Source organism: Meriones unguiculatus, chromosome 7, assembly GCF_030254825.1.
Source record: "Meriones unguiculatus strain TT.TT164.6M chromosome 7, Bangor_MerUng_6.1, whole genome shotgun sequence".
NCBI classification, from domain to species: Eukaryota; Metazoa; Chordata; class Mammalia; order Rodentia; family Muridae; genus Meriones; species Meriones unguiculatus.
In genome coordinates this window covers 3,037,037-3,059,869 of record NC_083355.1, presented here as the reverse complement: position 1 = coordinate 3,059,869, position 22,833 = coordinate 3,037,037, and the positions used below count along the sequence as shown (strand labels likewise).

At 46.9% G+C, this 22,833-nt stretch overlaps 1 protein-coding gene across 1 annotated transcript in view; it reads left to right on the top strand.

Moving 5' to 3' along the window:
• Nucleotides 1-10,136: 10,136 nt before the first annotated feature.
• Nucleotides 10,137-22,833, top strand: part of Rptor (regulatory associated protein of MTOR complex 1) — a 285,695-nt gene continuing 272,998 nt past the window's right edge. The window contains exon 1 of the mRNA XM_021639555.2: nucleotides 10,137-11,016. Within this exon, the coding sequence (XP_021495230.1) occupies nucleotides 10,855-11,016 (162 nt within the window). The 5' untranslated portion in view covers nucleotides 10,137-10,854. The remainder of the gene's footprint in view (nucleotides 11,017-22,833) is intronic.

The following is a 22,833-nucleotide window of genomic DNA, read 5'->3' as shown; positions in this document are numbered from 1 at the left end:
ATGTGATTTGGGGAAGACTGGGGAGTTAGGCTCCATCTGCTCAGCCAGGGCAAGCTGCCATCTGTGTTTGGGTATAGCCTGTCTGGTGTAGAGGCTTGGGGTCCATCCACGCTCCTGTTAGCGATCCAGGCTCTTGGTTCCATGATGGGAGCACTGCCTGCCATTGGGACATGCCTCCTCCCCACCCCCACGAAGAGAATTCTTGAAAGACACCATTCGTCAAAGGCTGCCAGCTGCTGTTTGTTGCTGGGTAGGAGCACTGTTTTGATTCAGGGTTGGGGAGATAAAAATGGAGGAAGGTTGATTTCTGTTCTTCCACTCTTGGGTTTGGAGCTGAGCCCTACTGTCTCTCTGCCCCATGAATTGTCCTCTTGACGGCCACAGTGGCCAAACAAGTAACGCAGGGATTGACTTAGAGCGAGTCTCCATTTAGGATCTGCCATACTCTGCTCTGCCTCAAGAAGGTTGGTGACCCCGGAAAGCCGCTGTTTCCACCACCTTCTTGCCGCTCCCAAGCAGGGTTATCAGTAGCTTGCTTGGGGCCATCTCTTTCCTGCCTCAGAGGTTTGTGCAAACACCAATGTTGACAATGAGGATAGAAGTCATTGAGACACATAGTCCTCCCCAGCTCTTCCATTGGGGGGATGGTTCTCCTCATTCTTGGCTCCGTATCCACCACTGTGCACCGTGGGCGGAGAGCTGCCATTCCTTTCCATTCTGACAGAGACGCATGCAGTCCTGTGTGAGGGACTGCGTGTCTTCCAAACACCTGGGGCCTGCTTACTCCTTAAGGTTCTTCCTTTGGGGGAGATTAATTCAGCATTGAAACCACTTGATTCTAGGCTGGTCTCAAACTTCTGGTCCTCCTGCTTCAGCCCCTGAGTACTTGGATTCCAGGTCTGTGCTAGCATGTGCAGCTCATCCCGAAAATCTTTACAAAGCACCCATTCAATTACAGACCCCAGGGCCACAGCAGAACACACCAGTGTCCCACGCTTCCCATTTATCGGCTAGAACAAATTAGCTTCAGTGTGAGGTGCATTGCATGGTGATGAGCGTGGAGCAAGCAGAGCTGCGTGAGGAGTGAGAGGTACCAGGGAGACATTTTGGTACTTGGTCATGAGGGAGAGCGCCCTATGGCAGATTGATTAGTGGCTTTATAAGAAGAGGAGGGGTCCAAGCTGGCACATGAGTTCTGCCCCACCCTGAGATACTTTGTGCTGCCTGGGAACTCTACTAAGTCTTCCAAACAAGAGGGATCACGCTGGATATATCTGCCTCATCTCAAGCTTCCCGGCCACCTGAACCAAGAGCAGAATAGTTTTACTTTTGTTTTTGTTATTTTTGAGACACAGGCTTGCTTTGTAGCCAAGGATTACCTTAATTTCTCATCTCTGCCTCCCTAGTGCTGGGATTACAGGTTTGAGTGCTGGTGGCACACACCTTTAATCCTAGCAGTTGGGAGGCAGAGGCAGGCAGATCTCTGAGTTCAAGGCCAGTCTGGTCCACAGAGTGAGTTCCAGGACATCCAGGGATACACAGAGAAACCCTATCATAAATAAAAAAAGGGAAAAAGAAAGAATCTAAAATCTAAGTCATATTCAAAATCAATGAAAGCATGTATGCCTTCGAGTGTCGTCCGTGTGTGCATGCACACGTGTGTGTATGTGTGCGTGTGGTGCTTGTGTGTGTGAGTAGATACCTGTGGCAACCACTTTCACTTAGGGATGTTCACATGAACTAGACATGCAGCTGTGCTCCTCTTGCTACCTGCCACCTCCAGAGGCGTGTGCCAGGAGGCAGGAGGCTCAGCCTCGCTCTTGACATGTCCCTCTGATTAAAAAGCAGAGGAGAGAAAATATGGGAGGAAGACGGAGAGTTACAGGGGGAAAATAATGACCGAAACTATGGTAAAAATTGAGAACACAAATTACATTTACAAATTTCTCCCCAGCTGACGAGACAGCCTGGAAGGAGTGTGGAGCTGGGGAAGGCGGCTGCATGTGTAATTCACTGGGGTGGGACTCTGGCCCGGAGTGTGGTGCTGGGGAGGCGGCTGCATGTATAATTCACTGGGGTGGGACTCTGGCCTGGGCACGGAGTGTTCCAGCGGCAATGGCCCAAGGAGCTGCTGTGAGTACAGGTTTCCACCGTGTTCATTCTCTGCAGCCATCAGACAGAGCCTGTGGAGAGACGGGCGGCCAGACTCCACTCAGCCTTAGCAGCTGGGCTGTCTGCAGCCAGACACCAGGCTGCCTCACTGCAGACAGAGAAATGGAAAATTTTGTCCTTTTTTTTTTTCTTTCTGGTATTTGCCTTCTGCAGGAGGAGAGCCACGATTCCGGTGGCTGGCTACCACCACACAGTCCCAAAGTCCTTGTTGGTCATGTCTAGCCGGTGCCTCCTAATTCCCCAGGGTCTGAGCCAGGGAGATGGTTTGCTGGTTAGTGCTCACCACACAAGCATGAGGACCTGAGTTCAAGCCCCAGAACTCACATAAAAATGCCAGGCATGGTGACGTGCACTTTCTATCTCAGTACCAGGGAGGGGGAGGCAGGTGGATCTTTGGCTGCCTAGTGAGCTCCTGGTCTTAGGGTCCAGAGGACGCTGAAAGGATGACCCCAGACTCAAGTAGCATGCAAGCAACATAAGGCATTTATTCTGCAGAAGACCAGCAGGCTGGGGCCACCATCCAGGCAGAACGGTGACACTAGACAAAGGCATGCAAGCCTTCTTATAGGAAACTTGGGGAATTTCAGGGACCCTTAGGTCAACTTTATTGTGATTGGCACAAGTCAAAGGCAAGGGTATGAGTGCATCGATGATTGGCTAGGGCTAGCTAGGGCTTGATGGGGGGGGGGCTCTCCAAACTGCTTCAAACTGGCCCAAACTGGTGGGTGCCAGGGAAGTTAGGGAATCCTGACTGGCTAGCATCCCGGTGGTGAGTGGGCTGCATTCCTGAAGATAAGGCTGCCCAGCACAGATGCCCCACCCTGAGAGAAGATACCCTCCCATTTTTGTGGTTATTTCCAGGCTATTCCTAGGGTAGGGGATTTTATGGTTCTGTTCCTGGAGTTGGTGACCTATGGCTAGTTGCTGGGACTGATAACTTTTGGGGGAGAGGAGTCAGGCCTGGTCCTTGCACTGGCAAATGAAGGAGCTGGATAGCATCCTTGAAGATGATACCTGAGGCTGTCCTCTGACCTTTGCATGCACGTGTGTGTGCACACACATATACCTGCACACGTGTATCTGCACATACATCCACAAGCACACACATGCACACACACCCTCACACAAAACCTGGAGAGTTCAGCATGCACGAGCCCATAGCCCTGGCTCCAGCTCTCTGTGCACGCTGCACCTGCCCTCAGCGGTGACTCTGAAAGCTTTCCATTTTCCCAGCCTTTCCAAAGGCGTGTGCTTCAGAACAGAATGTGTAATTAGGAGAAAAGCAGGCATGGTGGTGCACGCCTTTAATCCCAGCACTTCGGAGGCAGAGGCAGGCAGATCTCTGTGAGTTTGAGGCCAGCCTGGTCTACAGAGTGAGTCCAGGACAGCCAACGCTACTCAGAGAAACCCTGTCTCGACAAACCTAAAAGAAAGAAAGAAAGAAAGAAAGAAAGAAAGAAAGAAAAAATGAATCTGAGTGTAGCGATACACACCTTTAATCCCAGCTCTAGCACACAAGGGACAGAGGATCTCTGAGTTCAACGCCAATCTAGTCTACATGAGTCCCAGGACAATCAGGACTACATAGACAGAGCCTGTCTCAAAAAAGCAAAAGCAAAAAAAACAAAAAAACAAAAAACAAAAAAACAACATCTCTTTTGAGTCAGGATGTGTTGTAGTCAGGCTGGTCCCAAGCTCACTGTGTACTGACTCCTCCTCCACCCAGTGTGCCGGGACCATAGGTGTGCTCCCACGCGCCTGGTTTGGGCTGTCACTTGACAGCTCTGTAATTCCAGGGTTCTGTCCAAACCTTTGGAGCAATGTGGACAGTGGGTGAAATCCACCCAAAAATAACACCCAATTTCCATGCTAGGTCAGAACGACCCTCTAATAAAAATGAGAATGTTATTTCTGTTTATCAAGACCTACATGTCATTGTTAAAATAACAACCAAAACTGGATCTATTATTGTGGGTGAAAAACAGGCATAAATATGTTGCCGGATATTTGATCCCATTGTGAACCTCAAAACTGTGAACTGTAAAGCCCTGTTTCTTTGGTGTGGTTGAGCCCTATCATACACCTTTAATCTAAGAATTCTCTGTTTATTGTAAACAGGCGATTATGGTGTGGTTCACCCAGCCCTAGCACACACGTTTAAACCAAGAACTCTCTGTACACAGGATTTAATAAAGTGAACCCTAGGTCAAGAGGCGGAGCAAGAAACCAGCTGACAGGGATTAAAGAGTAGGAGGGACTTTGACTTGAGTGGTACTTATGACAGTGTGGAGAGATGGCTCAGAGGTTGAGAGCACTGGCTGCTCTTTCAGAGGTCCTGAGTTCAATTCCTAGCAACTACATGGTGGTTCTTAACCATCTATAGTGAGAGCTGGTGCCCTCTTCTGACATTCAGGTACATATGCAGGCAGCATACTATAATAAATAAAACTTAAAAAACAAGGAAATAAAAAAAAAAAACAACCCAAAAACAAAACAAAACATCTTAAGGAAGAATAAAGGACTTTTAGCTCAAACTCTGCCTTTAGCTTAGGCCTCAGCTCCCTGGCTTTTTGGGCTTTGAGCTAGCAAGCCTTTGGCTTTTTGCTCCTGGGCTGTCAGCTGAGCTAGTGAGCCTTTTGGCTTTTTTCCATCCAGACCTGAGCTGAGAAGGAAGGTCAGCTGGTTACTTTCTCTGCCTCTCTGAACTAGCAGCTTTTCACCTCAGCATCTGGCTCCTGAGTTTTTATTGGTAAAATAGAACAGTTGCTATTTTCCTTCATTCGGACAACATAAATACCCTTATATTTTTACTGGGATGGTAGGGAGAGAGGAGGCAGACACACCGGGCTCAGCAGCCTGTGTTTTCCACTGAAGATGATGCCCAGCCTGTCACCCACTTACCTTCCTCTTCTCACTTTGCTGTCTACAGAACATCTGACCTGCAGAGGGGGGTGGCTTGTTCTGCTAAAAACAGTAATGATGCTCAGACAAAAGCAAAGTACCTGTATCTATTTTAGTTTCCTTTACACGAAGCATAGATTTCTCTGTAAAGCCCAGGAGCTGGCTGGTCTCCCGTGTGGAAAACAAGAGCTCAGCGAAGCTCGGGTCTCCTCGGCTTTCCTGACCTCCAGTCTTGCTCCTGACTCTTGATGACAAAACACATTCTCTGTCCTTGATTGATCTAGCGGAGCGTTTGCAGTATGGGAGGATGACTCGGCCTGGTCTGCCTGCCTGCGTGAGCACAGGGCGTCTTTGCTGGGATGGCCTTCTGACTTGAGAGAAGAGTCTTGAGGTTGAAGCAGGCCCAGCCAAGCTAAAAGGTGCTGAAAAGACAGCCATATCAGTTCTGTCTGAGTCTCTCACCCAGACTGCCTGTCCTGTGTGCCCTCCCGCCTTTCCTGCTGGCTGCCAATACATGATCAACATTCTCTGGGTCCTTTACTATATCTTTGGCATCAGGTTGTCAAGGATTCCAGGGATGTGTGTGTGTATATGTTCATGTGTGTACATGTTTCAGTGTGTGTTTGTGTGTGTGAGGTATGGATACTAGAGGCCAGAGGTGTTGCTCCTCAGGTGGCCTTTACCTTGTTTTTGAGATAGGGTCTCCCACTGGCCGAAAGCTTGACAAACGGGGAGGCTGGCTGGCCACAGAGCCCCAGGGACCTGCTGGTTTCTCCCACCCCAAGCACTGGGATTATGATGATGTTCCACCTCTCCTGCACATCTTTCTTTTTTGACACAGGGTCTCATTGGGTCCACCTGGCTTGGAACTCACTATATGTAGACCAGGCTGGCCTTGAACTCACAGAGAGTTCTGAGATTACAGGCATGTGCTACTGTATCCAGCACATTTAAAACCAAACAAAACAGGAGCTGCTGTGGCTCAAACTCAAGCTGTCATGCTTGCAGGAGAAACTCTTTGCTGACTGAGCTATCTCCTCAGCCTGGAGGTCAGAATCCTCGGGCTGGAGTTGGGTGAGGTGGTCTACTGCCGTGTTGCCAGAAGAAGTCCTTCTTTTGTCCAGTAGGTCAGCAGTATTTCTGCTAGCCTGAGAGCAGAGCTGGTCCTAGAAGCCCTTCCTGTCTTCCTGCCCGAGCCTGATGCTGTCCATCAGCTCCTGGTTTCAGAGACACTCAGCTCAAAAGCACCTTTATGCCTGTAGGCAGAGACCGTAATGGGCCAAGGGGGAGGGAGGCTGTCCTCAGCCCCCACCTCCATTTTCATAGCTTGACTCAGACCAGATTTTACACAGTTCTGGAAATATGTAACACATGTTTTCATCATTAAATGGTTTTAGCAAGCAGCTTTGTGGAAGCTGGTGTCCTTGCTGATGAATGACGGCAGGACAGTAAAGTGGGGCCCGCAGGCCCAAGCGGCCAACTATCACATGCCTCGGAGACTGGACTGCCCTGGTGGAAATATAGACCCTTTAGATTTCCTCGGCTTGTCCTTGGCTACCGAGGCATCCTGCCTCCAGCAAGCCTGGAGCATTCTTTCAAGGGTTTGTCTAAGACCTGAATGGAAGCATCCAGCAATAGAAGATTTTTTTTTTTAAGTGAAAGAAATCCATCTCATTCTTCGACTTTCCTGGCTTTCCCATGAGTTATAGATTTGACTCAAAGTATCACACTCAGAGTCTGCATGAGACAGGCTGTAAGGGGACAGGCAGTAGTTGGTGGAGTACTGGGGAGCTGGATGCTTTCGTTGTTGTTTTGAGATAGCATCTCATGGAGCCCAGACTGTTCTTGAATTGACCCTGTAGCCAATGATGGCTTTGAACTTCTGAACCTCTGTCTCCATTTCCCAAATGCAGGAGTTCTATAATAAACCACAACACCTATTTTCATGTTGTGTGTGTGAAATATACATGTGTGTTGCATGTGATATGTGTGTATGGGTGTTATGTGTGTTGTGTATACGTGATGCATCTGGTGTGTGGTTGTGTTTGTGTGTATATGTGTATGGTATGTGGGTTGTATGTGTATGTGTGATGTGTCTGGTGTGTGGTGTGTGGTGTGTGTCTGTGTGTATACACTATATGGTGAGTGGGATGTCTATGTGTTTTGTATGTGTGATGTGTCTGGTGTGTGGTGTGTGTCTGCATGTGTTTACGTGTATGGTGTATGGGATGAAATTTAGCTATTGGAGGAGACTTTGGAGAGAGTGTGTCTCTTGTCCATAACTCTGACTGCTTTTATGTCCTTATTAGGATTGCCTGAGTAAAAAAACTCAAACCCCAAGTCTCTGTCTTCCTATACTCCATGTCCCAAGGATTCAGGGCAGTGGGTTCCCTTGCTACCCAATCTCTCTTTTTTTGTGTGTAAGCTTACATATGCTGTGTGTGTGTGTGTGTGTGTGTGTGTGTGTGTGTGAGTGCGTGCGTCAGTAGGCCAAAGGCCAACCTCAGGGGTTCTTTCCAAAGATGGTGCCCACCCTGATTTTCCATTTTTAACAGTTTGTTTACGCGTCTGTTACATGCCTGTGGTTATAGCCTGATGTGGGTGCTGGGAACTGAACTCTGGTCCTCTACAAAAGCCTCAAGTGTTCTTAACCACTGTGCTATGGCTCCCGTCACACCTTGGCCTTTTTTTTTTTTTTTTTTGGTTGTGTTTTGTTTTTGTTTTTTGTATGTAGGGTCTCTCACCAGCTTGAAACTTGCTAATTTGGCTAGGCATGCCTCTGTGTGTGTGTGGTGTGTCTATGTGTGTGCAAATGTTTACATGTGTGAATACAGGTGCATGCATGCCATGGCACGTATGTGGAGGTCAGACTGCAATCCTGAGAGTTGGTTCTTGCTTTCCAGCTTGATACCAGGCTCTCTTGCTCTTCGCCCTGCATATGCTAGGTTCCCCGGCCTTCTGGTTTCAGGAGATCTCTGCAGCCTGAGGTTGGAGGAAGAGCCAGGTGCGTCTGTGTAGAAGTAGTGTATAATTTGGGGCCTTTTTCTAATCACCTATTCTTGCACCCAAATAATTGATACAGAGACCTATCTGGTTTAGTCAACAAGCGTTAACGCAGTAGACCAGGCAGATATTCATCTGTTCTTAACCCTCTATGCTAGCCATGCCCGGAATTACCCGCCATGTTGGTGGTTAACCTGCTCCATCAGGCCAGCCATCAAAGCTGTCTCCTCATGCCTCTGTTCTTTCTCTCCCTCTCCTTCTCTCCTTGTTTTTTCCCTACCTCACGGTCCCTACCTGAGAACCCTCAACTGGGACTGGAAGTCCAGACTCCCTGTTCTCTCTGCCCATCTATTGGCTTCTTTATTAACCAGAGATAAGTGGGGAGCAATGTTTACACAACATTGAGCAATGAGCATGACAGTGCCCGCCTCAGCACTGCAACCAGCTCTTGGAGCACAGAAGTCAGCATCTGAATACACAGCGCACTTGACCAACCCCAGGCAGGTATGGCCCCTGTGGGCACCAGGACTGCAAAACAGCGTAGAGGGACCACGTGGAGGCAGGACGTGCGGTGATTTCTTCTGGAGATCTTAAAGCCCTGCTGCCGATCATGGGGACACTGTTTGGGTGCATTGCCCTGAGACTCAGAGGAGAATGGGCTCTGTGTGATACTATGACCACATGAATTCTCGGGAGAAGTACATAAAACACTTCCTACCGCTGGTAAGGACAGGGCTGCAGCATGGCTCTCAGGTTGAAAGGAGCTCGGATGCTACCAGGACTGTGGTAGGGACTGCCACATTGTGTTCCACCCTGATCTACTCTGAGGAACCTAAACCAGGCTGCATTAGAGTGGCCAGAGCCCAGTGGAGGCTTGCTATGTCTTGGCATCCCTTTTGTTTGTTTGTTTGTTTGTTTCTCTGTGTACCCCTGGCTGTCCTGGAACTACTATCTCTGTAGACCATGCTGGCCTCCAACTTATTAGAGATCCCCCTACCTCAGTGAGCCACTAGGTCCAGCTTTCATCTCTGCTCTTAAAGGTTTTTTTTTTTTTTTTTTTTTTTCTTTTTAATGACAGGGTCTTATTCTGTAGCCTCGGCTGGCCTGGGCATCTTCACAAGCTAATTTTATTCTTTCAGTAATATCCTTTAATATTATCACCCAAACTTTACCGCTCAGGATCCTGAGACAGAAAACCCAGCCTGAAGCTGGTAACAGCGACTATAACAGAGGCTTCTCCAACACCAAAGCTGCTGCGAGGAGACGGGCTCCTTTGTCTGCCTGAACTCCAGCTAAAGGTTAAGAGTGTCCACTAGAAGGCTGGCACCACATGTCGCATTTAGTTTATATTCCCATCGTGCCTCGCAGTTCTCACTGTATGTCAATAACTGCGATTTACTGAATTGAAACAGAGGCGTAATGCAGGAGGCTTGCTTGCGGGGGGTGGGGGCAGACAGGAGCAGTTTTAGTCGTTTGCACATGAAGCTGGCGCAAAAGAAGAATATAATGCTCAGGAAATAAGGTAGATCACACAAATTCGAAATCGATGAAATCTTTCTCTTTTTTTAATATGGAAGTATTAAAAAGAAAGCCCCAACAGTCTTTTGTGTCTAATATCAATCGTTCTTTCTGAGGCTTTAAAAAAAAAAACACCTAAAAAAAAATCAGGATGAAACAAAGTGGTCTTTTTCTTTAATATAAAGGCACGAAGCTTTGTTTGTAGTAGCAAAAAGCTTTTAAAAATAACTGAACGGACATAGTTTCAATCGCTGGATTGATTTTTGCAACACAAATCTACTTTACTACAGGAGATCAACTGAGGAGAGAGGACGTGGTAACCCCGGTAACGGAGTAGGGGGAGGGGAGGCCGGAACTCTGAGCTCTCTGCTCTACCTTGGGTAGAGCAGTGATAACGCTTGAAGAAGTTTGGCTTATTAGACGCGCCGTAGACAGCAGTGCATGCTGGGTCTTGGCAATATGGCGTCCTCCTTGATGTGCTGATGAGAGGAGTTTCACTGTGGCTCCAGAGCAGAGGGCAAAACTCCCCTGACCTAATAAGCCCAGTATTCCTGTGTGGTCCTCAGGCCCGTGTTGCGCGCGTCTCAGGACTCGTTCCCGGGCAGAGGAGAGCCACGAAGCCGAAGGCCAGGACCGGCCAGGCCGCGCGGACCCGGGGCTGAAGAGCCGGCTGCGGACGGGCACGATGGGTCGGTCCTGGCTCAGATTGCAGCCCCACAGGCGAGTGCGGGACCCGCAGGGCTGAGAGCCGCTGGACGAGCCCCGAAGCGCCCTGAACCCGATCTCTTGCGGCCTCAGCCAGGCCAGCGCAGTCGGAGAACCCGCAGTGCGAGCGGGGCGGCCTGCCTGCGCTGGGATCCTTGGAGGCGGTGGAGGCCGAGAGCAGGGTCATCCCCAGGCCTGAAGTCTCCCGCCTTTGACAGTCCGGCTTGCAGCCCCTCTGACGGCCGCCAGGACTGCGGCTGGCTTGCCACTGGGGCGCACGTGTGTCGGCGCAGCTCCTGGGGCTGCGGGGTTGGTCACCCACCGGCTCTTCACTTCCACCCCGCCCCCCCCCCCCCGACTTCCCGCTCACGAGTTCGAGATAAAGGTCTCCAAGTTTTTGCCTCCATAAGGATCGTCGAGCACTTCCCCACTGTCTCCTCCCCAATTTCCCGTTTTCCTGTGTTTCATTTCACCGGTACTGGTACACATTAGTTTTTAAGGCTGGAGGTTCTGGAGCGCTGGTTGCCCAGGACTCCCCCTCCCCCTCCTCCCCTGATGGAGTCAGAGATGCTGCAGTCGCCTCTTCTGGGGATCGGGGAGGAAGATGAGGCCGACCTTACAGATTGGAACCTGCCTTTGGCTTTTATGAAAAAAAGACATTGTGAGAAAATTGAAGGCTCCAAATCTTTAGCGCAGAGCTGGAGAATGAAGGATCGGGTGAGTGGATTCCCGTGGAACCTTTTGGGCTTGGTAGTTTTTCCAACTTAGAAAGTTCTGAGCAAGAACAGCCTGACTCCTTGGGAAAATGATCGTATTTCGAAGCCACGTGTTGCATGTTAACTAAAAAGCAAAAGCGTCTTCTGACTCCAGTTTTGGTTGAAAAAGCTAGGAGGGCTGATATGGCTAATGGCTAGTCGTTACTCACCCGGGAGCATTAGTTCAAAGGAAGGGTTAATTCAGAAACGAAACGAAGACACAAACACCGGATTAGGAACTATTGATCCACAATACGTATGGCTTTACACAGTAGTACTTAGAGGAAAGACAATTTGGGAAATAGTTACATCCATGTGCTTAGTCTAGTTTTGTAGTCTTTTTTTGAAAAGACCAGGTTGATTGAACTACAGATGTCTGGTACTCTATGTTGGGAAACAAGATGGTTGGAAATGTTAAATAGCCAATAACAAATTCAGGCAGAGTTAAAGTTGCAGCAGGTTCCATCCCTATGTATGTGGTTTCTTGTTGCTATAACTTGGAAACAAAATTTCTTCAGTGGAAATTAGGGAGCACGGGGTATGATGGGTTGGAACTTGGGGCCAGGTTTTAGGCAGTTCTCATGGAGTTGTAGTGTCATGGGTAGTTGGTAGCAAAGAAAACAGTCAGCTCTGTTAAGCTTGCCCTTCCATGTATTTCCTGGTTTAACAAACTATATATACACATATACATAAGTATGTGTATGTACACATACATATGTACATGTATATGTTAATACATGTATATATTAAATTTTAAAATTGTTTTCTCCTTCCAGTTTCTTTCCTTGGTGTGAACTTTTCAGTATAAAAGAGAAAATTAGCGTTATAATCTTTCACTTTATAGTTTATTTGTGTTTATAGGAGATGGCTGTTTAAAAGGTGTCTGTTGTTGAACACTTAACATAGTTCTAGCAGTGACCAGTGTTTCCATTATTGATTTGGCCAAATTTTAGAGGGTTTTGAATTTTTGTTTTGTTTTTCTTAAGACAAGGTTTCTCAGTGTAGCCTTGGCTGTTCTGAAACTCATTCTGTAGACCAGGCTGGCCTCGAACTGTGAGGCTGGGACTAAAGGCATGTGCTACCACACCCGGTTGTGGAAATTTGTTTCCGTCAGAAGCAGTTTAGGCTGGGCATGTGAAGTCATGCCTGTAATTCCAGCGTGAAGCAGGAGGATCACAAGGCAGTTCAAGGCCAGCCCGGACTAGAGCCTGAAACCCTGTCTCAAACAAGAAAATATAAGTAATAAAACTGATGGTTGAGACAGACTGCATAGAGTCTGTTTTATCTCTAGTATTAATGAAGTAAATGCTTTTTGGTTGCAATGTTTATATAATATTTTGTGTTAAAGCAACTCTTAATTTTTCTTCATTCTATTTGATGGAGTTTTTATTACAATTTTTTTTTTTGTTCTTTCCAATGTGTTTTCTTTTGCCACCTAAACCTGTACTCAAACTGTTTAAAACACGTGAATGAGTGGGATGCGCTGGTGCATGCCTTTAATCCCAGCACTTCGAAGGCAGAGGCATCTCTGAAGCCAGTCTGGTCTACAAAGTGAGTTCAAAGGGACAGCCAGGGCTACACAGAGAAACCCTATCTCAAAAAACCCTAAAAAACAAAACAAAACAAAAACCCCAAACAAACAAAAAAAAACCCAACACATTAGTAGATATCTTTTGAACTTTTAATTTAATTTAGGCATTACTTTATTTTTTGAGATTGGGTATTCTGTAGCCAGGCTGGCTTGCTGAGTAGTCAGAATGATCTTGAACCTCTGCTCTTCAAGCCTCTATCTCCCGAGAATTGGGACCACAGGTGTGCACCAGTGTGCCCTGCTTTGGGTGGTTCCAGGAACCAAACTCAGATTTGTAGGCGTGCTAAGCAGTGCTCTACAAAGTGAGCTGCGTCTCCAGCCTCATTTTTGTGTTTTTTCCCTTTTTGCTGGGTGGTGGTATGTATGCCTTTGATCTCGGCACTCAAAAAACAGAGTTTGATTGAGTCCAGTCTGCTCTATAGAGCAAGTTCCAGGATAGACACGGCTACACAGAGAAACCCTTGAGGATCGGGGGATAAAATGAAGTTCTAAGAATCTTAGTAATCCTGAGTTTGCTATTTAGATGATCAGGGAAGAAAGTTTGCTGCCTCAAGCCTTTTCAAGTTGTTCAGTGAAGAAGAATATTATAAGTTTGTGAAACTTTGGTGTCTTAGAGTCTTTGTATATAGACTGTTTCGCAGGTATCTTTTGAGGGAACTTCTCAGCACAACTTTCCTAAATAGAGGCTGCAAATTATCACAAATGATCAAATGAAGGTAGCACAAATGAAATGAAACTGGCCAGATTTCAGAAAAGTGGTTCAGGTTCAAAGACATGCAGCAGGTTGTGTGACTCAGTGTCTGGGAGCTTTTCTGGAAGGATGTGTAGGCCACAGTTGATGAGGCAATTGGGCCTTAGTGAGCACTCCTGCGTGGTCTCTTTGGGAAGCTATAAACTTCCCTTTCTGGGGGTGGGGGTGAGACAGGGTCTCTCTGTGTAGCTCTGGCTATCCTGGAACTCACTTTAGACCAGGCTGCCCTGGAACTCCTAGAGTTCTGACTGCCTCTGCCTCCTTGAGCGCAGGGATTAGAGGTGTTCACTACTGCCACCCAGTCTGAAAAGTGTTTGTTTTTTTTAAGATGGCCTTGTTTTATGACTATGGATGCTTCTTTGGTACTTGCTACATAATCCAGGCTGGCATTGGACTTGTAGCAATCTTCCTGCTTTAACCTCTTTGAATGCTAGGATTACAGATGTGTGTCACCATAGCTAGCTTTTTTATTTTTTAAGATTATAAAAAAGTCAGGTGTGGTGATACATACCTTTAATCCCAGCGCTCAGAGAGGCAAAGGCAGGCAAATTGTTGTGAGTTCAAGGCCAGCCTGGTCTACAAATCAAGTCTAGGGCAGCCAAGGCTATATAGAGAAACCCTGTCTTGAAAAAAACAAAACAACAACAACAAAAGATTTAAAGATTTTTAAAACACATATATATATACATATATATATAATATATAGTAAATTATATATAAATGTATATACATATATGAGTCTTAAATCTGTATGTATGCCTACATGGTAGAAGGGTGTATCAGATCCATTTTAGATGGTTGTGAATCACCATGTGGTTGCTGGGAATTGAACTCAGAAACTTTGGAAAGATAGGCACTGAGTCATCTATCTCTCCAGCTCCTCTTTAAAATAATAATAATAATAATATATATATATATATATTTTTTTTAAGGCAGGCTCTTACTGTATAGCTCTGGTTAGCCTGATAATCACTATATAGACCAGGCTGGCCTTGAACTCACAGAGATATACTTGCCTCTGCTTCTTGAGTACTGGGATTAAAGGTGTGAGACTGAGAGACCAAAGAATTAAAATTTAGTTTTTTGGGATATTGAATTAAAGTTTAAAGCACAAGCCTGAACAAAGGCCAGACAGGTGGAGGCATGTCCAGCCACCTTCTAGGAGAAACCAACCTTACTGCATTCTTTTCTGCCCACTAGAGATATAGTTGTTAGAAAATCTGTCCCTCTCCCCTAGGATAGCCGAACAAGGGAAGCCAGACCATTAATGGTTTTGGGGCCTTTCTATAGCCAATCAATTCAAAATGCAACCTCCCCTTTTGTGTTTTAACCAACATACGCTTGCTAGGCAGGAATTCCCCTTTGGACATACTAGGAGGGACTGGAATCTTTAAATCAACCACCTAACCTGAGCACGGGCCTCTCAGCTGCTGGGTGGTGAGGGTGTGAACCCAAGCTATAGCTTGTGATAAAAAAGATCATCATGTGTTTTGCAACAGACTCAACTCCTGTTGGTCTTTTGGGGGTCTTGCGAATCAGGCACAACAAGACCACCATTGCCTGTCTTTTTAATGAACTAATTTTTGTGTGTGAGCCTTTCAGTATAAAATGATGATTCTAATTCAGAGATTTTTAAAACAAAGTACTTAGACACCGAAGGCAAAAGAAACCCATTGGGGTAGGTTTTGGCCATGTATGACCTTGCAATGGTGACTGTTACTTTTAGCAGTCCTAGCCAGGTTTTTCAAGGCAAGGTTTCACTGTGTATACTCCTGGCTGTCCTGGAACTCACTCTGTAGACCAGGCTGGCCATGAACTCACAGAGCTCCATCTGCCCCAGCATTAAGTGCTGGGATTAAATGTATGTGTCACCTCTGCCTGGATTATGAATTTATTTTTAACATGTATTAATGATTACTTGTTAGTTAGTATTCTATCTAATATCCTTGTTACTGACATCCCCTTATTTGACTGACAGCTCGAGAGGTTTTTGCCATCCAGTTACAGTGCATGCCCACTGCAGTCTGGTTCTTGCATCCTTTGTATTTTCAGTTTTGGTTTTCAAGTGCCCTTTTAACATTTTAATCACCAAGTTACTTTCAGATTGTTGTTTGGTTAATTCTGTGTATGGGGAACGGTACATATATGCATCAGTAGTGTTTGGGATTATAATTGTCAGGTAACTAGACACACTCATGGATCACTCATGGGCTGGTGGCAGAAGAGGTGTATCTCCATCTCCCCCAGTTGTGTTTTGCTGTTGTACTTGTAGTTCTTCAGCATTCCTTTCCTGCTGGAAAATGGTTGGGTAGGGACACTTGGTCCGGGCGGATCTTTTGCCTGGCATGTATGTGGGAAGTCTGGGAGCTGCTGTCTTGGGAGTGCAGGAGGAGTGTGTGTTCATGGCAGCCTGCGCTACACAGATGAGCTGTTGAATGTCAAGCCAGTGTGGATTCAGAGAGATCCTGCCTTAAAAAAAAAGGAAAGAAAAGAAATCATTGACATATGCTGTGGGCTGTTGGTAGACATACCATCTACTGTGATGAGGCCTTTTGATAGGTATGCTGTCTAATGTGTGCAGGGCTGTTGAGAAACACTGTCCACGTGTGTGTTGGGTATGTACTCCCAGGTGTGTAGATGTTGGACGAGGCCTGTTTGCTCGGTGTCTCTGTGCCGCACCCTTTGTCCCTGTTCTGTCTTCTGACTATTTGACCTCTAAGTGTTTGACACAGTTGACCCCTCTGGGCAGCTGTTCATCACTTGCTTTTGGGTCTTCGTGAAACTTGGATGTTCCTTCTTGATTGCTGTTGACTGCTCCGCATTTTCCTTTGGTGCTTGGCACCTAAGTGGGGAGTGCCTACAGAGGTGTCTTGTTGTGTGAACTAATCATGTCTAATTTGTGGTTTCAGTTCTGTCACATGCTAGTGGTAGCTTCTCTTTAGTTCTGACCTTCCTGAACTCAACCATCTCAGATCCTTCCTTGCCTGCTTTGTCTTCATCATCATTCAGCTGGTTGCGGAAGCTGCAAGAACATAGTTTAATTCTCTCTTTTTCAGTTGTACCAGTAGGACCCTGAATCACTTCACAGCATGCTGTACACTAAAGTGCCTTTCTTGGTCTGCACTACTGCCTTTTCAGTCCAGGCAGCTATGTCCAGTCCAGTCCAGGCTGCGGCTCTGCTGCCTCCTTTCTGAAGCGGCAGAGCAGAGTACAATCCAGCTTCTTGAAATCTTTGTGAACTGCCTGTTTTACTTCGGCAGTAGTAATGCTTAGGATATTCTCCCCTCTGACCTTTGACCCTTCCTTGTTCTCATTCAGGTCTTGGTCTCTTTCTCAGAGAGGCCTCTGGGTCTCTCAGTCTGTGGCACTCATGGCTGTCTGGGGTCAGTATTTCTGATATTCTCCACACTCCTTCAGTCAGTTAAAGTAAAGCGTGGTGGTAAAGCAGGGAGTTAGTTTGTGCTTATCCCCAGCTGTGCTAGGCACACAGTTGGGACCTCACAAACTCCCGATGAAAGAGAGTAGCTTACCGAGGACTGCCACTGCTAACAGAGGCAAAACCGAGTTCTATCCTCCTGTCTCAGATAAAATATTCCTGTGGAGGTTTCCTGGCAGGTCGCTACAAGACCCCATGGGCAGCTTGGTGTTGATGTCATAGGAAGTGGACAGGAGCTGGACATGTGGCAGCAGCATCAAGACAGCGCAGGAGCTGTAGCTTTCCCACCACAGTGGGAGGTGTCATAGGCCGTTCCTGTGCTGCTGGTGCTGGTGTACAGAGGAGGAGGATGCAACTGTGGCATCTTACTGGATACGGAAGGATGGAGGCCACTGGACTGTTGTCTCCTGTGGGTGTTCTTTGTCAAGCAGAGGGTCCTTGGTAAAGCTGGGACATGGTTAGTTCTGATTAAATTTTAGTTCTTGAGTCTGTGCCTTTGTGTGTTAACTTTTTTTTTGTTGTTGTTGTTTTGTTTTCTGAGACAGAGTTTCTCTGTGTAGCCCTGGCTGTTCTGGCTCTGTAGACCAGGCTGGCCTTGAACACACTCTGTCTCCCTATTGCAGTGACCAAAGGCATGCACCACCCGTCTCAGCCAGCTGGGTGTGTGACTGCAGAGAATTCGATGTATTTAGAGGCTGAACAGGAAGCAGCTCACAGGAGACAGCCACTGTTAGCTGGTGTTGATTTTACCCAGACATCAGTACTTTTCAGATGTGTCTTTTGTTCTCAGCTAATGCCATTTCGTATTTTTAAATTTGACATAAATTTTAGACTTACAGAGTCAGAGACCAGTGCAGCGAACTTCCACACATTCTTACCTCAGACTCAGGGCTGTTACTTCTTTTCCGTGTACCTGGAGATGCTGTCTCCAGGTGGAGCACATGGTTTGGTGTCCTGCATCACTGAAGGGCCAGTCGGTAACACTGTCCCCTTTGCTCTACACGTGTCCTAAGAACAAGGACACTGTCTTGTGTAACTGGAGTGTTGTAAGGCGCAGGACACTCGTCACAGATGTCTAATGTTAGCATGTGGTGGTTTGAATGCGAATGGCTTTTGTGGGTTTGTGGGCTTGAATAAGTGGCCCCAGTTGGTGGAGCTGTTTGGAAAGGTTTAGGAGGTGTGGCCCTGCTGGAGGAGGTGTGGCCCTGAAGTGGGCTAAGTTTTCCTGCTCATGGTGTTTTATCACAGCACTAGAAAAAGTAGCCACTGCATAGAGTTCATTCACAGTTCACACCCAAATGTCTCTGGCTTGTCTCAAGAATTACCTTTATTAGCACTTTCTGTCCCTCCCCAATCCAGGCTTCCTTACAGACTGAGGGAACTCAAGATTACTCTTCCGCATACTTGATTCTAAAGGAACTGTTAACTCTTATGCTTCAGACCAGACCAGTGGCTGGAGGAGAGGCCCAGTGCCCAAAATGGGGAGTGGCTGGTGGCCTTTTGGAGTTGGCTTTGTGGAGGGGATGATGACCAGGGGCGAGATGGGCTCAATGGCCAAAAAGGAGGAGCCCAGGGGCCATGTGTGGGTGTTGTCTGGTGGCTGTAGGTGGTAGTCGTGGTCAGGTGGATGATGGCTCTATGACCAAAGAGGAGGGGCCTGTTGGCTGTGTGTATGTGGCTGTCAGCTGTCAGTGGTGAGGGGACAGAGACGTAGCTCAACCTGCCACTCCAAGTAGCCCAAGAAGTTTCTCCAACCTTGACTCAGGCTAAACTTGGATTTGTGGCTTCCATGCTGAAAAAATTTCACTGAAAAGAATTTTTGGACAGTATAATGAAGTTGAGTTGAGGCTCTTACTGAATGTATTTTAATAAGGTGCCAGCATGAGGGTTAAGGGAAAGAGGTCAGCAGAAAGTAAGCAGCGGCGAACATGGGTGTACACCTCAGAGGAGAGTTGGAGAAGGTAAGTCATATCCCCAAACGTCTTCATGGCAGTCCCAGGGACTTCGTAGCGCTAGCCACCATGGTGGTTCTCGGGTTCCCCCTTCTTTCTTCTGATGAAGTGAGACAAACAAGGTGGTTTTGGAGGTGTCTTGGGTAGAATTAAAGTCTGATAAGGCTGAACCAGGAGCTGTTAGCATTACACAAGTTTAGTTCTTATCGTTTTCCTGTGAGTGGGATTTCTGATGAGGTGTCTAGAAAATTGCAGGTTTCTAGCTGGAAGGCGAAGAGGACCCCACGCAATTAATTGTGCTGAAATTCTTGCTGGTAGACTTCAGCTGGATTCTCATGTCCTCAAGATTTTTTCTATCTTCCTGTTCTGCCTTTGTGGAAGAGAGATCCCCCCACCCATTGTGGACATGTCTGGGGCCAGGTGCTAAGTCTGTGAGCACTGTGCCTCAAGGGAAGGCTGGCAGGCACTTTTTGGGCATTAGGCCTCAGTATTTGGAAGGGGTATGTGTGTATGAGTGTGTGCGTTTGTGTGTGTTCACACGTGCATATACAGTCTTGAAAATGAACCAAGTGAGCTGCCATTTTAAGGAAAACATCTGACAGTGTGTGTTGCCAGTAAGAAGATTTGAGCTTTCGAATGAGAGGTAGAGTTTGGAAAGCCTGGGCAGTTGATGATCCTAATATTTGAAGAGTTCTCTAACAAGAGCATGATGTGGACAGCTCATTTTTATCTTTTTATTTTTGGTTACTGTAGAATGGAATATATATGTATTTGAAACATTTTTTATTTTTTAAATATATTTTTATTTTATGTACATTGGTGTTTTGCCTGCATGGTGTTATGTCTGTATGGAGGTCGAATCCCTGGAACAGGAGTTATAGATAGTTATGTGGGTGCTGGGAATTGAACCTGGGTCCTCTGGAAGAGCAGCCAGTGCTCTTAACTTCTGAGCCATCTCTCCAGCCCTCATTGAAACGTGTTGTCTGGTGAACCAACAGGCCAGTGAGGGCTAGAGTGTGGGCGTGTAGTGTCAGCCCCAGAGGCTGCAGTATTCAGAGTCAGCACTTTCCAGAGTCCTACTTAGTGAGCAGCTGCTTGTGTGGTGCTTGGATCTGTGGACCCTCCTGCCCTCTGGCAGTAGGCCTTCCCCTTGGGAAAGAGGTAGACACATGTTTTAGAATGCATCTCTCCGTCTGAAGCTACACGACAGAGAGATTTCAAGTATGTAGAACACAAGCACTTGTCTCTCTAGCAGTTTTTGAAAATATACTTATTTTTTATAGATATGTTAGTTGTTTGAATACATAATGAGTTTATAATTACTTTTAAATTAATCCATAGTATATTACACTTTAAAATGTTTTACCCTTTAATGCAGAAAGCGTTGATATATGTAACTCATTAAAAAAATCTCTTTGTGGGCCTCGGAGAGTCTTTAAGAGCCATGAAGGGGGATGCTGGCAAAAGTTGGAGAAGTGTGTGGTCAGGAGGAAGGCTGGGGAGATCAGGCGATCAACTGACATTAGAGGAGACCAAAGGACTCAGCTAGGCTGCATTATTCGTTCCGATATCTTCTCTCTATGTATGTATGTATGTATGTATGTATCTATCTATCTATCTATCATCTATCTGTACCTATTTTTGAAGACAGGTTTTCTCTGTGTAGCTCTAGCTGTCCCGGGACTTGCTCAGTAGATCAGGTTGTCCTCAGATACAGAGATCTGCCTGTCTCAAAGGTGTGCACCACCACCGCCCGGCTATCATTTTGGCGTCTCTGAATTACAGCTGAGGAGTGCCTGTGACGCATGTGTGCTTGGCTGACACTGCCTGGCATGTGGCCTCACAGTGAACACGAAGGCCTCCCTGCAGTAGTTCTAGACTTGCCTGCGCGCGCGTGTGTGTGTGTGTGTGTGTGTGTGTGTGTGTGTGTGTGTGTGTACATTGTGTGTGTTAATGGCTTAGCTTCCTCACTCAGGAGGATCTTGTTCTGTGAGGAGACCACAGTCAGTGCTCAGCGTGCAGGAGCTGCTGGTTGTCTCAAGTCACTACAGAAGGGTTTTGTGTTCACTGGAGCTCTGCTCTGCTCTGCTCTCTGAGGGCCTTGCCAGCTAGGATGCTAGAAGAGCATCTAGTCAGGACACAGTTGTGTGTGTCAGCCATGTTTGTAAGTGGGTGAAGCTGTTGCCAGGAATACTTTGATTTCCTATCAGTTAAGTCACCTGTGTTGAATCCTATGCATGAGACAGGAACCTTTCATACTGATCAGCATTAGCATGGAAGCTAGGGAATGTCAGACTGTGATTTGTGGCGGGGGTGGGCAAAGGGCTTGAGAAGAGGTGGCAAGGGAGGTGGAGGCCAGTGGCCTTGTGGTGGGGACCAGTGGTCATCTAGCTGAGACTGAGGGCTGAGTCCTTCAGGGTGGAGAATGAGGTATTACAGCAGAGTGGAGGGTCCTTGTGACTTTAGCTGACCTGAGGGAGGTAGAGTCTGGGAATATGGCTGGGATGTGGGCATTAAGATCAGGCTTGTCTGCATGTGCTGACTGTCCAGTAGTCAGTTCCTCCCTCTTTTTGGCCCAGGAAGCCCATGAGGGTGCCCTAGGTGTTTCCCGTGAGTCTCAGCACAGCATCTCCACTCGTGTTAAAAGAATCTGCTTTAAAAAAAGTGCTGTGCTTATTTTCAACAGCGAGCTGCGAGAGAGTCCCAAAAAGGATTGAAGCATTTCCTCCTCATATCACCTGGTAGAGTCGGAACTGGAGCCTCAGCACGGCAGCATGAGGCTCCTGTGCGGTGGACTGCCCCAGGCCATCCACTTACCCTCCTGCTACCCCACACATTAGGAAGGTCTTTGCTTGGCTGTGATACTTGTTTCAGTAGAGCAAAAATTTGACATCTTTTTAAAGTCTAATTAAATAAGTGGGAATGCCATTTCAATAACTATTTGGCATTGTATGTTAATGCTGTAACGTGTTCTTAAGCCTTGAACCTGTCAGGCGCTGGGTGGTGTGACTGCAGAGAATTCGATGTATTTAGAGGCCGAACAGGAAGCAGCTCACAGGAGACAGCCACCGTTAGCTGGTGTTGATTTTACCCAGACATCAGTACTTTGCAGGTGTGTCTTTTGTTCTCAGCTAATGCCATTTTGTATTTTTAAATTTGACATAAATTTTAGACTTACAGAGTCAGAGACCAGTGCAGCGAACTTCCACACATTCTTACCTCAGACTCAGGGCTGTTACTTCTTTTCCGTGTACCTGGAGATGCTGTCTCCAGGTGGAGCACATGGTTTGGTGTCCTGCATCACTGAAGGGCCAGTCGGTAACACTGTCCCCTTTGCTCTACATGTGTCCTAAGAACAAGGATACTGTCTTGTGTAACTGGAGTGTTGTAAGGCACAGGACACTCGTCACAGATGTCTAATGTTAGCATGTGGTGGTTTGAATGCGAATGGCTTTTGTGGGTTTGTGGGCTTGAATAAGTGGCCCCAGTTGGTGGAGCTGTTTGGAAAGGTTTAGGAGGTGTGGCCCTGCTGGAGGAGGTGTGGCCCTGAAGTGGGCTAAGTTTTCCTGCTCATGGTGTTTTATCACAGCACTAGAAAAAGTAGCCACTGCATAGAGTTCATTCACAGTTCACACCCAAATGTCTCTGGCTTGTCTCAAGAATTACCTTTATTAGCACTTTCTGTCCCTCCCCAATCCAGGCTTCCTTACAGACTGAGGGAACTCAAGATTACTCTTCAGCATACTCGAATCTAAAGGAGCTTTTCCCAACCTTGGATTTTTTTTTCTTTTCTTTTTACTGTGGTAAGATTGTAGCCATCTAGACACACAGTGACATTAAGAATGTTTGCGTTGTTGTGTGTGATCAACTTTAGTTACTGTAGCAAATACCAGAAACAGTAATTTAGGAAGAGAAGGGTTTCACTTGGCTCATGGCCCTGACCTCTCAGTCTGTTGCCCAAAGCACTCTTCCTCTGATGCCTGTGGCAGGACAGCCACACATTGTGACTGGAGCGTACGTCGGAGCTAAATTCCTTCATCCTGGGCCAA